The sequence below is a fragment of the Tamandua tetradactyla genome, chromosome 17 (assembly GCF_023851605.1).
Source record: "Tamandua tetradactyla isolate mTamTet1 chromosome 17, mTamTet1.pri, whole genome shotgun sequence".
Lineage (NCBI taxonomy): Eukaryota > Metazoa > Chordata > Mammalia > Pilosa > Myrmecophagidae > Tamandua > Tamandua tetradactyla.
The window spans coordinates 47,183,367-47,199,025 of NC_135343.1; the positions used below are offsets into that span (position 1 = coordinate 47,183,367).

At 37.6% G+C, this 15,659-nt stretch overlaps 1 protein-coding gene across 8 annotated transcripts in view; it reads left to right on the forward strand.

The window, feature by feature from the left end:
* ALMS1 (ALMS1 centrosome and basal body associated protein) overlaps positions 1-15,659 on the forward strand; it is a 308,517-nt gene that overhangs the window by 142,908 nt on the left and 149,950 nt on the right. For all 8 annotated transcript variants that reach the window (XR_013164375.1, XR_013164376.1, XM_077134572.1 and 5 more), the window contains one exon: positions 5,336-7,188. Coding sequence is in view for 6 of the 8 variants with exons in the window: in XM_077134572.1 (XP_076990687.1) it covers positions 5,336-7,188 (1,853 nt within the window). In the remaining 2 variants the exon portion in view is untranslated. The remainder of the gene's footprint in view (positions 1-5,335; positions 7,189-15,659) is intronic.

The following is a 15,659-nucleotide window of genomic DNA, read 5'->3' on the forward strand; positions in this document are numbered from 1 at the left end:
TTTGCACACCAGTGTTTATAGCAGCATTATCTACAATTGCAAAGAGATGGAAACAGCCAAAATGTTCATCAACAGACGAGTGGCTAAACAAACTGTGGCGTATACCTACGATGGAATATTATGCAGCTTTAAGACAGACTAAACTTATGAAGCATGTAATAACATGGATGGACCTAGAGAACATTATGCTGAGTGAGTCTAGCCCAAAACTAAAGGACAAATACTGTAAGGTCCCACTGATGTGAACCGACATTCGAGAATCAGCTTGGAATATATCATTGGTAACAGAGACCAGCAGGAGTTAGAAACAGGGTAAGATAATGGGTAATTGGAGCTGAAGGGATACAGACTGTGCAACAGGACTAGATACAAAAACTCAAAAATGGACAGCACAATAATACCTAAGTGTAATGTAACTAGGTTGGAACACTGAATGAAGCTGCACCTGAAATATGGTTTTTTGTTTGTTTGTGTGTTTGTATCTTTTGTTTTTGTTTTTTTTCTTTTTCCTTTATATATATATATATTATTAGTATTATTATTTTAATTCTCTTCTCTATATTAACATTCTATATCTTTTTCTGCTGTTTTGCTAGTTCTTTTCCTAAAATGATGCAAATGTACTAAGAAATGATGATCATACATCTATGTGATGATACTAAGAATTACTGAGTGCATTTGTAGAATGGAATGATTTCTAAATGTTGTGTTAATTTCTTTTCTTTTTTTTGATTAATAAAAAAATTAAAAAAAAAAAAAAAAAGAAAGTAGAAAGACAGCCTACACAATGGGAGACAATATTTGGAAACAACATATCAGATAAAGGTCTAGTATCCAGAATTTATAAAGAGATTGTCCAACTCAACAACAAAAAGACAGCCAACCCAATTACAAAATGCGAAAAAGACTTGAACAGACACCTCTCAGAAGAGAAAATACAAATGGCCAAAAGGCACATGAAGAGATGCTCAATGTCCCTGGCCATTAGAGAAATGCAAATTAAAACCACAATGAGATATCATCCCACACCCACCAGAATGGCCATTATCATCAAAACAGAGAATGACAAGTGCCGGAGAGGATGCGGAGAAAGAGGCACACTTATCCACTGTTGGTGGGAATGTCAAATGGTGCAACCACTGTGAAAGGCAGTTTGGCGGTTCCTCAAAACCTGAATATAGAATTGCCATACGACCCAGCAATACCATTGCTAGGTATCTACTCAGAGGACTCAAGGGCAAAGACAGAAACGGACATTTGCACACCAATGTTTATAGCAGCATTATTTACAATTGCAAGGAGATGGAAACAGCCAAAATGTCCATCAACAGACGAGTGGCTAAACAAACTGTGGTATATTCATACGATGGAATATTATGCAGCTCTAAGACAGAATAAACTTATGAAGTATGTAATAACATGGATGGACCTAGAGAACATTATGCTGAGCGAGACTAGCCAAAAACTAAAGGACAAATACTGTATGATCTCACTGATATGAACCGACAGTAGTGAATTAACTTGAAATATGCCATTGGTAACAGAGACCATCAGGAGATAGAAATAGGGTAAGATAGTGGGTAATTGGAGCTGAAAGGATACGAACTGTGCAACAGGACTGGATACAAAAACTCAGAAATGGACAGCACAATACTACCTAATTGTAATGTAATTATGTTAAAACATTGAATGAAGCTACGTGTGAGAATGATAGAGGGAGGAGGGCTGGGGACATAAATGTAATCAGAAAGAAACATAGATGTTAAAGATCGAGATGGTATAATCTAGGAATGCCTAGAGTGTATAATAATAGTGAAATGTACAATGTACAGATTTTAAAAATGTTTTTGCATGAGGAAAAAAAAAGAAAAAACGACAATAACAAAAAACCCCAGGCAGATATGGAGTTTACCTTATCTGCACTTACTGATTTTCCTAGCATGTGGAAAATGCTCCTCCCCTCAGGCCTGGCTCTCACCTACTGCAGCTGCCAGCTGGAAAGATGCAACGCATAGCAGGACACCTGCTCCCCCGCAGCTGTGTGATGGCCAGTCCCAATGCATGGTATGGGGGAGCTGATTGCAGCACTTGGGGTAGCAGATGATCACATTGCCTCATCCCCAAGCAGTCACATTGTTCACTGTGCCTGACAGGACATCTGAGGTGCCTGGCTGGGCTGCTGCTTCCATTGTTCACAGGGTACAGCCTTTCATGGTGGATGGCTAGGCATGCCTCTGTACTCCCTGCAGGTGCTGCCAGCTATGAAGCCACATGGGGAAGTTTCTTCAGCCAGTAGTTTGGTAGGCTTGAGCGTACAGTCAGTTCCCTTGCATCCACACCTCCCCACATGCTGCTGCTCACCCTTGATGGGGATCAGCCAATCAGCCCCTACCTACTTTCCCCATCTGTTCTAGTTTCCTAGCTGCCAGAATGCAACACACCAGAGATGAATTGGCTTTTAATAAAAGGGGATTTATTTCATTAGTTATTCAGTGGAAAGGTAGCTGACTTTCAACTGAGGTTCTTTCTTACGTGGGAAGGCACAGGGTGATCTCGTCTGGCCTTCCGTCCAGGCCTCTGGTTTCCAACAACTTTCCCTGTGGTGATTTCTTTCTGCATCTCCAGAGTCCTGGGCTGAACTGCTCTGTCTGTGCTATGTTGAGCTCTCTCATTTAAGCTCCAACCAATTAAATCAAACATCGTTCATTACAGCAGGCATGCCTCTTAGCTAACTGCAGATTAAATGAGCAACTGATGAGGCTCACATACCATTGGCTCATGTCTACAGCAACAGAACTAGGTACCTTCACCTGGCCAAGTTGACAACTGAATCTAACTGCACACCATCCCTATATCCCCACCTCTCTTCTCTGTATGAAATACTGAAGACATCTTCAACCACTGAATCCCTGGAACTGCAGTCCCAGTCATTTTTTCTCCATCTCCTATCTTGTTCTAAGAAACAAGGGTCAATCCAGCCTACCCTACTCCACCATCTTACCAGAATTCCCCCCATTTTTTGCCTTTATTTTTGGTTTTTTTTTTTCTTTATGATCCTCACATGGACTCATTTCAAGTCTTCTGTCTTCAGGTTCACTGATTCTTCTGCCAGTTCCAGTTTGTTCTTGACACTGTCTTAGGCATTTTTCATTTCAGTTATTGTAGTCTTCAACTCCTGTAGTTCTGTTTGGTTCCTTTTAAAAATTTCTTACTAAGCCTGTCATTGTCTTTATTCTTTATTTTTTTTCTGTCTTATTGTTCTTTGTATTTTCCTTCATCCGCATAAGTACTCTTAAGATCATTTTTTTAAAAGCTTTTGTTTGGTCGTTCACCTTCTGGTCTTCTTTTGTTATTGTTTTCTTTATTTTTTATCCTCCTCCGTTGCACAGACTGTCATTTCCTGTTTCTTTGTCTTGTGCTCTTATTCACAGTGTACATTTTAATATTTTAAAATCTTAACTTTGGAATTTAGTCCTGAGATGTCTCCTTCTTGATTTTATAACAAGACAGGTTTTTTGTGCTCCAGCTCTCCTAGTAGGAAGTTCTGGCCAAGGTGAATTCAGTATGCCGGATTTTCCCTTTCTTTTGGGCCTCTGTCTTCTCCTATGCTTTTGCTTGTTATTTATTTTGTTGTTTCCCTGTTTACACAAGTTTTTGGTCCCCTGTTTGTCAGTAACAGACCTCTCTCCCAGCTGTTTGATGCCAGCAAACCTTTGTCCCATACTGTCCATCTCTATAATTTTTTACACTTCTTTCATTATCTCAAGCCAGTTTGGCCTGGAGGGCAAGTTCTGGGAAGTGGGACACCCCGGAGAGGACCCAGTCCAAAGGGGCCCATGATGGGGGTGTAGATTGGCTTCAATTCCTCAGGAGTGGGGTTCAGAAAGGGTACCAAGTGCTTTTCCAAAAGCTCGCCAAAGCCTAACTTTCCTGTCATGAAGAGACCTTAAATATAATGGCTCATATAAAATAGAAATTTTTGTTTCTTTCATGTTGTAGTCCAGGATAGAAAAGTGAGCTCTACACTTTGAGGTCATTCAAGGATCCAAGCTGGGTGGGCAATAAAACTGTCCTCACACAGGGTTTCCAGTGTTGTTCCAGACATCACCATTTTCAACTGGGCAGAGTAATGGTGATAGTTTATATGTTGTTATGTTTTAAAAAATTAATAAATAATAATAATAATAAAAAGAACATGACCTTTCTCTCTCTTAGCAAACTCCACAGGTGAACTCACTGCCCTCCCACATGACTTCCAGGGGTATAAATCTCCCTGTCAATGTGGGACATGACTCCTGGGGATGAGCCTAACCTTAACATCATGGGATTGAGAAAGATTTATTGACCAAAAGGAAGAAGAGAAATGAAACAAAATGTTGGTGGCTGAGAGATTTCAAATAGAGTCAAGAGGTCATTCTGGAGGTTATTCTTATATATTATATAGATATCCCTTTTCAGTTTTTGGTGTGTTGGAGTAGCTAAAGGGAAAGGCTGAAATCACTGAACTGTAATCCAGTAGATTTGATTCTTTAAAATGATTATATAACTCTATAGCTTTTACAGCATAACTGTGTGATTATGAAAACATTGTGACTGACGTTCCCTTTATCCAGTGTACAGATAGATGAGTAAGAAAGTAAAGACAAAAAATAAATAAGAGGGGAGGATAGGGGGTATGGGACGTTTTGGGTGTTCTTTTTACTTTTATTTTATTTTTATTGTTTATGGAGAAATGAAAATATTAAAATCGATTGTGATGATGAATGCACAGTCATATGATGATACTGTGAACCATTGATTGTATACTTTGGATGATTATAATGGTATGTGAATATATCTCAATAAAAATTGAATTAAAAAAGTAATGGTGATGGTAGTGATGGTGGTATTTCGGGAATATGGAAGTCAAGAATCTGCTTTTTAAGGACAGGAAACAAAAGTTGCATATACTTCTTTTGCTTATGACTCTTTGGCCTAAACTTGTGGTCACACCCAGATACAAGGCAAACTGTCAGTGTCTCCAGGTTGGTGGTCATGTGGTCAGCAATAGGTGAAGTGAAGGACCCATATTACAGAGGGAAAGAAAGAGGGATTGGATTCTTGGGGACAATAGCAGTCTTTGCTATAGTTACTTTATTGGAATTTTTAAGAAATATACGATGGCATGGTTTTTTGTATCATGAGCCATTTTATTCTGTAGTTTACTGTCTTTTTTCCTCTTTTATTGTGAAAGATCGGCATAACCTTCATAGTCAAATATTATCCTAGATATGAAACTGATTTTTATATAACTATTTGGAACTACTTCAAGTAAGAAACTGTTTATATCTTCTAGGGTTTACACAGTCCACAGAAAATAGGATGCAAGCCAGAAGCTGTATGCAGTCACATTATTATTGAGAGCCATGAAAAAGGATGTTTCAGGACTCTGAATGCTGAAGAGCCACAATTGGACAGCCATTCTTGCATATTCAGATCTGCTGAACCCCCAGAAATGACCAGAGGACGGGGGAGCCCATCATTGTGGAGAGCCAGGAACATCAACCTTTCGAAGTCACTAGAACAGAGTACCTCCCATTTCAAAGTTTGGAATTCCTTGCACTTACGAAGTCATTCCCCATTTCAGAACTTTACAACTGACAGCTCTAAAATTAGCAAGGGTCTTCAAATGCCATTGTGTGAAAAGATGGACCCTTGGCTGTCAGAATTAGTAGAACCTGCTTGTGTGCCATCTGAAGAAGTGGATTTTCACTTTTCATCACAAATGCCACCCCCAGAGCCCATGACAAAGTTTACTACCTCCATTACTTTTTCATCGCACCGACATTCTAAATGCATTTCAGATTCCTCTGTTTTCAAGGTTGGTGTTACTGAAGGTAGCCAAGGTACTGGAACATCTGTGGGGGTATTTAATTCTCTTGTCGCTGAAAAGCAAAGTACTCTTAGTGACCAAAAACAGAATACTTCTTCCCCTTCAACATTTAAAATGCTTAGTTATTCACCAAGTAAAGATGAGACTATTTTAGCCGAAAATGTTAGGCAAAGCCAAGAATTACCTGTTGATTTTGAACATTCTCACCAAGAAGAAAAACTATTAGAAATATCCGATTTTAAAGGGAGTAATTCTGAGTGCAGTCCCAGTGCAAATTGTAGCAATTTCAAGGAAATTCAGTTTTCTGGTAATCATACCCTCATTAGCATGGACAAACTGAGTTCCACACTAGGAGTCAAAGAGAAGAATGTAACTGTATCTCCAGATCCACCTTCTCCCATTTTTCTTGAACAACGTGAGCTCTTTGAACAAAGCAAAGCCCCACATACAGATCACCATGAGAGAAAACACCCTTCTCCCCTTTCTCAACGTCAGGATTATATAGCTCCAAACCTTCCTTCTCCCATTTTTCTTGAACAACGTGAGCTCTTTGAACAAAGCAAAGCCCCACATGCAGATCACCATGTGAGAAAACACCATTCTCCCCTTCTTCAAGGTCAGGATCATATGGCTTCAGACCTTCCTTCTCCTATTTTTCTTGAACAACGTGAGCTCTTTGAACAAAGCAGAGCACCTCATGTACATCATCATGTGAGAGAACACCCTTCTCCCCTTCCTCAAGGTCAGGACTGTGTAGTAGAACAGGATAATCAATATATACTTAAATCACACACTTCTAATTTGACAAATGTTGAAGCCAAGTTCAACAATGTCTCCCAGTTAGTCCCAAATCATTGTACATTAGTAACATCTGCATCTACTCCACCTTCAAATAGAAAAATACTTTCTTGTGTTCATATAACTCTTTCTCCCAAGACTCCTTCCAGCTTGGATAGTGGAACCTTAGGTAAAAGATTACATTCATTGGATCCTGCTTCTAAAACAAGGATGAATAGTGAGTTTAACTCTGACCTGCAAACTGTATCTTCAAAATCATTGGAACCAACTTCCAAATTATTGACCATTAAACCTATAGCACAGGATCAAGAATCTTTAGGTTTTCTAGGACCTAAATCTTCACTGGACTTCCAAATCGTACAATCTACTCTTGCAGATAGTAATAATAGTGTTACTCAGAACTTGAAAAACATACCTTCTCAGAATAGCCAGTTAGTAACCTCAAGGCAAACACAAGTGAATTTTTCAGATTTGGAAGAATATTCCAATCCAGAAGGGACTCCAGTATCTGCAGATCGGTGAGTCTCGTTGTGATTACAAACAAGTGGATGGAATTTGTGCTAAAAAAATTTTAAAATATGTGATGTCTTGGGGGAAAGGTAGTATGGTTTCTCTTAGAGGTAGCTGTGTATTTAGTCTGCTAAAGGTCTTTCAGGAATAAATATATAAGTGAGAGAGAACATGTAAAAGTTAAGTATTTATGCTTTCAGAGAGCTTTTGAAAGACTTGTATCAGGTGTTTTAAAAGGTTGAGTTATTTTGAGATTCTCTGATCATCCAGTCGTATAATTTACTGGTTTCCTTACTTATTGTTTTGGAGCTATGCTGTAGATTAGACTTTGAAAGTGTGTTCTTTTTCCTTTCTCTCAATATTTTCATTTCATGGAATTGAAAGTCCTCAAGCTAATATCAACGGTGAAAATCATCTTTGTCCCAGGTCCCCACCTCACAATGTATTGTAAGGAAGGAAAAATGCAATTAAAGGATAAATGCAATATTTTATTTTATGCAGCCTAATTTTAGAACTTTGTCATCAATTCAATTTTACATTGATAGGAACTCCTACAATATGGCTAAACAGAATTACCCTGTGTGTTTAATGTTTACACCTTACAGTTGAGAAGGCAGTGTTCCATAGTGGAGAGCACTGGTCTTGGAAGGAAGGGAGGGAGAAAAATATTTGATCAACATCCACAGATATGATAATAATTGCAATGTGTTGTTATCCCATTTAGTCCTAGCAACAGCCGTATGAGGTACATGGTATTATTCCCATTTTACCCACTGAAAAACTGAAACACTGAGATTGCTGCTTGTATAAAGTAATGGTTTTTTGTTTGTTTTTTTTTTCCTTTTTTTTGTTAATGCTGTTTTAATCAGCCAAACGGACATTCAGATGTAGTATGTTTACTCTAACTATGAACTTCCTACGTGCTACTGTCTCCCAGAATTTTGAGCTCTATTTCCAGCTCGTCTACCAGTCATTATCTAGGACAAGTCATTTAAAAATCTTTGGCCCTCATATGTGGGAGAAGTGTTATAATATTGACAAGTTTATATACAATATTTAAGAGTGATAAAATGTCAAACTATTGAAGCTAAATTTCTGGAAAGTTAAGTAGAACTATGAATGAGAAAAAATGAATTTTATAAATATGAACTGTTAATAATGCAATTTGTTGAAAATTTACTAAATGCCAGGCATTGTACTTGATGCTTATATAGTTTATAACTACAAGAGATTAATATTATTACCTAAATTCATATATTTTCAAAATCTGAGTTTTCCCCAAGATGATATGGCCATTAAGTGTTGGAGGTGGCATTTGAATGTAGGTTTGTCTGACTCCAGAGTCTATAAATACTTCAAGCTGAATATATGCATTATATATTATATGTGCAAAATATTTTTTTTTTTTTCATATTTCAGGTGCAGCTTCATTCAGTGTTCCAACCTAGTTACATTACACTTAGGTATTATTGTGCTGTCCATTTTTGAGTTTTTGTATCTAGTCCTGTTGCACAGTCTGTATCCCTTCAGCTCCAATTACCCATTATCTTACCCTGTTTCTAACTCCTGCTGGTTTCTGTTACCAATGATTTATTTCAAGCTGATTCTCGAATGTCGGTTCACATCAGTGGGACCATACAGTATTTGTCCTTTAGTTTTGGGCTAGACTCACTCAGCATAATGTTCTCTAGGTCCATCCATGTTATTACATGCTTCATAAGTTTAGTCTGTCTTAAAGCTGCATAATATTCCATTGTAGGTATACGCCACAGTTTGTTTAGCCACTCGTCTGTTGATGGACATTTTGGCTGTTTCCGTCTCTTTGCAATTGTAGATAATGCTGCTATAAACACTGGTGTGCAAATGTCCGTCTGTGTCTTTGCCCTTAAGTCCCTTGAGTAGATACCTAGCAGTGGTATTGCTGGGTTGTAATCCATTCTGCCATTCTATGTCTTTTGATTGGGAAATTCAGTCCATTAACTTTTAGTGTTATTACTGTTTGGATAATATTTTCCTCTACCATTTTGGCTTTTGTATTATATATATCATATCTGATTTTCTTTCTTTCTACACTTTACTCCATACCTCTCTCTTCAGTGTTTTCGTATCTGACTCTAGTGCTCCCTTTAGTATTTCTTGCAGAGCTGGTCTCTTGGTCACAAATTCTCTCAGTGACTTTTTGTCTATAAATGTTTTAATTTCTCCTTCATTTTTGAAGGACAATTTTGCTGGATATAGGAGTCTTGGTTGGCAGTTTTTCTCTTTTAGTAATTTAAATATATCATCCCACTGTCTTCTAGCTTCCATGGTTTCTGCTGAGAAATCTACACATAGTCTTATTGGGTTTCCCTTGTGTATGACAGATTGTTTTTCTCTTGCTGCTTTCAAGATCCTCTCTTTCCCTTTGACCTCTGACATTCTAACTAGTAAGTGTCTTGGAGAATGCCTATTTGGGTCTAATCTCTTTGGGGTGCGCTGCACTTCTTGGATCTGTAATTTTAGGTCTTTCATAAGAGTTGGGAAATTTTCAGTGATAATTTCTTCCATTAGTTTTTCTCCTCCTTTTCCCTTCTCTTCTCCTTCTGGGACACCCACAACACGTATATTTGTGCGCTTCATATTGTCATTCAGTTCCCTGATTCCCTGCTCAAGTTTTTCCATTCTTTTCCCGATAGTTTCTGTTTCTTTTTGGAATTCAGATGTTCCATCCTCCAGTTCACTAATTGTAGCTTGTCTCTTTAGATCTACCATTGTAGGTATCCATTGTTTTTTCCATTTTTTCTTCTTTGTCCTTCACTCCCATAAGTTCTGTGATTTGTTTTTTCAGATTTTCTATTTCTTCTTTTTGTTCAGCCCATGTCTTTTTCATGTCCTCCCTCAATTTATTGATTTGGTTTTTGAAGAGTTTTTCCATTTCTGTTCGTATATTCAGCATTAGTTGTCTCAGCTCCTGTATCTCATTTGAACTATTGGTTTGTTCCTTTGACTGGGCCATATCTTCAATTTTCCGAGCATCATCCATTACTTTCTGCTGGTGTCTGGGCATTTGATCAGATTTCCCTGGGTGTGGGACCCAGCTGGTTGAAAGGTTTTTCTGTGGAATCTCTGGGCTCTGTTTTTCTTTTCCTGCCCAGTAGGTGGTGCTCGTGGCGGTCGTTTGTCTGCGGGGCAGTCGGCCCGGGAAACCGTGCATGGAGGCGGGGGTCGCTGGCCGCGGCTTGGGGGAGTGCCGGTCCAAATTGCCCAGCTGGCCCGAGACGCCAAGCGTGATGGGAGGGCCCCGCTATCCAATGTTCCCAGTCAGACTGGGGAGCCACGTGCGTGGAGGGGACCCCAGTCGCCAGCCGCCCCGGCCGGGAAAACGTGCGCCCCTCGGGTATCTCACCGCAGCGGATTCTCCCTGCCCGTTCAGCCGTTCCAGAATGGGGTACGCTGTCTTTTTGGTCTCTGTCGTGACTCCGGGAGCTGTTTCGTATTGTTTCTGTTTCTTTAGTTGCTTTTCTGGAGGAGGAACTAAGACCCGTGCGTCTTACTAAGCCGCCATCTTCTCCGGAAGTCGCAAAATATTTTTAAAAGTTTTATTTTGAGATAATTTTAGATTTACTGAGAATTGCACAAAAAGTACGGAGAATTCCTGTCTTAGTTATATGTTGCTGTGTAATAAATTACCCAAAACATAGTAGCTTCAAACAATAAGCATTTACTTTCCCAAAGTTTCCATGGGTCAGAAATCCAGGTTTTGCTTACCTGGGTGCTTTTGGCTCAGAGTCCCTGACAATTTTGCAGTCAAGATATTGGCTGCAGTTGTGGATTCATCTTAATACTTGACTGGAGATAATCTCTTTCCAAGCTTACTCACATAGTTCTTGGGTTCTGCCTACCTAGTAGTCAGGTTTAGTTCCTGATTATGTGGACCTCTCCAAAAAACAGCTCACACTATGACATCTAGCGTCCCTAGGAGTGAGCAAATGAGAAAACAAGAGAGAATGCCTAGAACAGAAATCAGTCTTTTTGTAACCAAATCTTTATCACCTGTGCCACATCCTATTCTATAGAAATGAATCACTCAGGAGAAGGGGATAATGAAAAAGGCATGGATACCAGAAGGTACAGAGATCATTGTGGAATATCTTAGAGGTTGCCTGATACAATTCCCATATACTATTTTTTTAAGTGTATTTTTTTGAGATACCTCCACCCACCGTACAATTCATCCAAAGTACATATAGTCAGTGGTTCACAATATCATCACATAGTTGTGTATTCATCCCATGGTCATTTTAAGAACATCTGTTACTCCAGAAAACAAAATTAAAAAAGAAAACCCAAATGTCCCATATAACTTTCCCCTCCTTCTTGTTGACCACTAGTATTGCACTCTACCCAATTTTAAGACTTTGGTGAACTCATTTATTAGCTTTAGTAGTTTTGTAGATTTTTCAGGACTTTCTAAATATATGATCATGTCATACACAAACAGTGAAAGTCCTCATGAATTCTTAACACTCTTAATTCTAATTTTTTTATTTTAGGAGATCGGTAGTATATTGGTGGAAGAATAAACTCTGCCTTAAACCACAAATGATAAGCTCTTAGGTTATAGCAAGGCCTGAGAGTGGTTTTGGCTCTAGCTTGGGCCCCTGCCAAATAGAAAGATGGAGATCCATGTTGGCATGGCAGCAGGCAAGGGAAGAAAGCAGTAGGGTTGAGGTTACCTGGTTTGTGCTTTTATAAGAGCCCGCTGCCTGGGCTGACTACTCTGCCTGTACTACAGCAGCTATCTCACATGAAACCTCCTGTAAGTAATGTTGCCCTGACTCACCTGCCTTTTAAAGCCAAATAACTAAGTCTTGACATTATGATAAATTAATGCAGGCCCAAGAGAAGGACTTAGCTTACAATAGAAAATCCAAGGATATTTTTCCTGTTCATTTTTTTAAAGCCATTGACCTTGGTTGAGATTGGTCACATTCCCTATGAACAGATGTGCTCAAGAAATAACATCAGGGTGATGCTGATTCATCTGTCAAATATATCAATGCTAATTCCAAGCACCAAACTATTTTATTATTGTGGCTTTATAGGGTATTTCATTGCTAATAATATACCCCTTATTCCTCTTCTATTTCTTGAGTTTCTTTTAGATATTCTCACTCATCTGTTCAATGATACTTAGAGTCATTTTGACAAGTTTCCCCCAAACATTTCTACTGGGATTTTGTTTGGAATGGCATTCAGTTTACCAATTAATTTCCCATATACTGTTTACTTGAGCTTCTCTTATGTTAACACCTTATATAACCTTAAAACATTTATCAAAACTCAGAAATTATCATTGGTACAAAACGACCTACAGTACAGATTGATTTGGATTCCACCTGGTTTTTCCACAATTGACCCTTTACTTTCTCAAGATTTAATCCAGGATCCTACCTTGCATTTAGTTGTCATGTCTAAACAGAGTAGTTTCTTGCGCTCTGTAACAAGTTCTGAGTTTTGTCTTTGAAGAGTACTGACAGTTATTTTGGAGAAACTCCTCAATTTGGCTTTATCTGATGCTTTCCCAGGATTAGATTGAGGTTATGCATTCCCAGTACATCTGAGAGTCCATGATTGGTATGTATCACAGGCGATGTTAACTTTGATCACTTGGCTAAAGTGGTGTATGCCAAGATTCTTCACTGTAAAATTATGTTTTCCCTTGTAATTACTAAGTATTTTAGAATATAATATGCATATTAGACTATGCAGATATTCTGGTTTTGCTTAAACTTTTCATCACTAACTTTAGCAACAATCAGTGCTTCTTGCCTGAAACAGTTATTACTGTGATATTATAATGGTGTTTTTGTTTCTTTCATTCCTTCTACATTTATTAATTGGAGTTCTTCTGTATGAAAGGGAACTCTTTTGCACCCTTTTATTTATCTCTTCATTTGTTATGTCAGTATGCATTCATGGATATTTGCTTTATTCTTTGGGTTATAATCTAATACTATCTGTATTTATTTTCTTGTTCAAATTGTTCCAGTTTTGGCTATTGGGGGCTCTTTCATGTTTGTTCCTATGCTCTGCCTCAATGTTGGAATTGAACCATTTCTCCAAGTAGACCTCATTTCTCTTTTTGGAGAATAGTATTTTGAAACCAAGATATAGCGCTAGATTTATTCTTTGGTACTAAGAATTTACCAATTAGAAGGTACTAATGTTTTTAGCTCCTTCTAATAAAGAGAGCAAAGGTGTATGTGTGTATGTGTGTGTGTATGTTAACTCATGTGTACACCCACATCTGTATTTCCACATGTATTTGATCTTTTATATATATACATATATATGTATATATATTTTTAACCATAGGTCCATATTGATACTGTATACTCTAATCCAGAATGACAGGGTTCATTTTACATTTTTCCTTTCCTTACTTGTAACTTCTTTCTTCAATAGTGAAAAACATAGCTCTCATTCTCTACTATATATTTACTTTTTTTGTTTAACCCTATTATGTAAGTATAATTGTTTCAGAATTTGTAATTTTTAATGTTCTGCATTTCATTTTTGTCCTCACAGACTGCTTAATTTAAAAAATTTTTCACACTGTAAAAATAACTTTTTGTGATATTCACTTCTATTGTTTTTGACAAATCCTCCATCACAGCTCCATATAAAAACATTCCATTGCTATAAAACTTCCCCCATGTCTCCCCTTTGTAGACAGTTCCTCCTCTCCCCAATCCCTGAAATTCACTGGTTGGTTATCCCCCTATAGTTTTGCTTTTCCACAATGTTATATAAATGAATCCATACAATATGCTATAATCTTTGGGGTCTGGCTTTTTTTACTTAGCAAAAATAATGTATTATTTTTATCTGGTACCTTTATAGTTTTCATTTTTCCTATTAGTTTTCAGAGGTTTATGATGTCTCTAGGTATGATTTTCTATGAGCTTATTGTTTGGGGTTCACTGACCTTCTTAAATCTGTACATTTATATCTTTCATGAAATTTGGGGGAGTTTTTTTCCATTATTTCTTCAGATATATTTTCTGTATCACATTCTTTCTCCTCTCCTGAGACTCTGCTGACATACATGTTAAACCTTTTGGTATTATCCTACAGTTCCTGAAGCTCTGCTGTTTTGTTGTTTCCTTGTTTCTTTAATCTTTTTTCCCTTTGTTGTTCAGATTGAATAATTTCTATTGATCTATCTTGGAATTCGTTGACTTTTTCCTCCCTCATTTTTGTTTTGCTGTTGAGCCCATCTTTATTTTAGTTATTGCATTTTTCATTTCTAAAATTTTTGCAACTTCTGTTTCTTTGCTGAGATTTTATGTCTTTTAGGGTGTCCACCTTTCCTTGTTGGAGTATTTAGTAATGACTACTTTCAAGTCTTTGTCAGATAATTCCAAATCTCTTTCGTCTCAGCATTGGTGTACAGTGGCAAGACTTCTGATATACCCAGGTAAAGGTATATTTATTTTGTCCCTTCAGAGATGAAGGCAAACTGTGTTTGCTAGTCTATCGAAGTAGGTACTGAACTCGACGTATTTGTCAAATCTATAGTAAGTAGCAAAACATTTAACATTTGTTGATTGGATAAAATAACAAAAAATTGGGTATGGGGGCTTTAATGTGTGCAACCATGACATTAAGATTGTGGTTATCCACTATGAAGCATCATTCATTCTTTCCAGGTTTAAGAACAGGCTAAATGGACTTATAAATGGAGAAACAAGGGGTATGATCACCCCCTTCTCTAAATATGTCTTCATAATAACTTTAATCTCATAAATTAAAAATCAACATAAATTTAAAATGCTGATTTCTTTTATTTATTTTAATTTGTGTTGGGTCATATTAAGTATTTTAACTGGAGGATGATCCATGGCATCCCCTTTTGTCAAGTCACTTTGTAAGGGCCAAAGGATTCATTTTACTTGAATTTATTACTTATTGGGTCAGGGCATCCATGCTCACTAAACAGTATTTTATGACAGTAGGTGCCTTGACTATGGGGGATTTAGGCAAGTCAATAATTCAAATGGTTAAGTTGAGAAATACCTTTTTCACCTCTTTATATGTTCAGTGACTCCCGTAAGATTTATGAGTACCTTGTTTTGTTTAAAGTTAGTGGGATCCCCGGGTATAAACATAATTTGCATCCCAGTTTTGATAAAAGCCATGAGGTTTGCTAATTGGTACATTTCAGCAAATATTAAAATTAATTCAGAATATATGTTGTAGAGGCACAGGAAAGATCAGAGATATGAAATTTAAAAGCTGTGAGCTGTCAAGCATCAAAAAATGGAGTCAGATTCTATTACAAATACATTTGTTTTTATGTATTGACCTTATATCCTGCAGCCTTGCAAAATGAATTATTAATTCTGAGAGTTTTATGGCTCCTTAGGATTATCTTTATGGACAACTTTATGTTGCCAGGGCACAGAGCAGTTTTACTTCCTCCATTCCAGCCTTC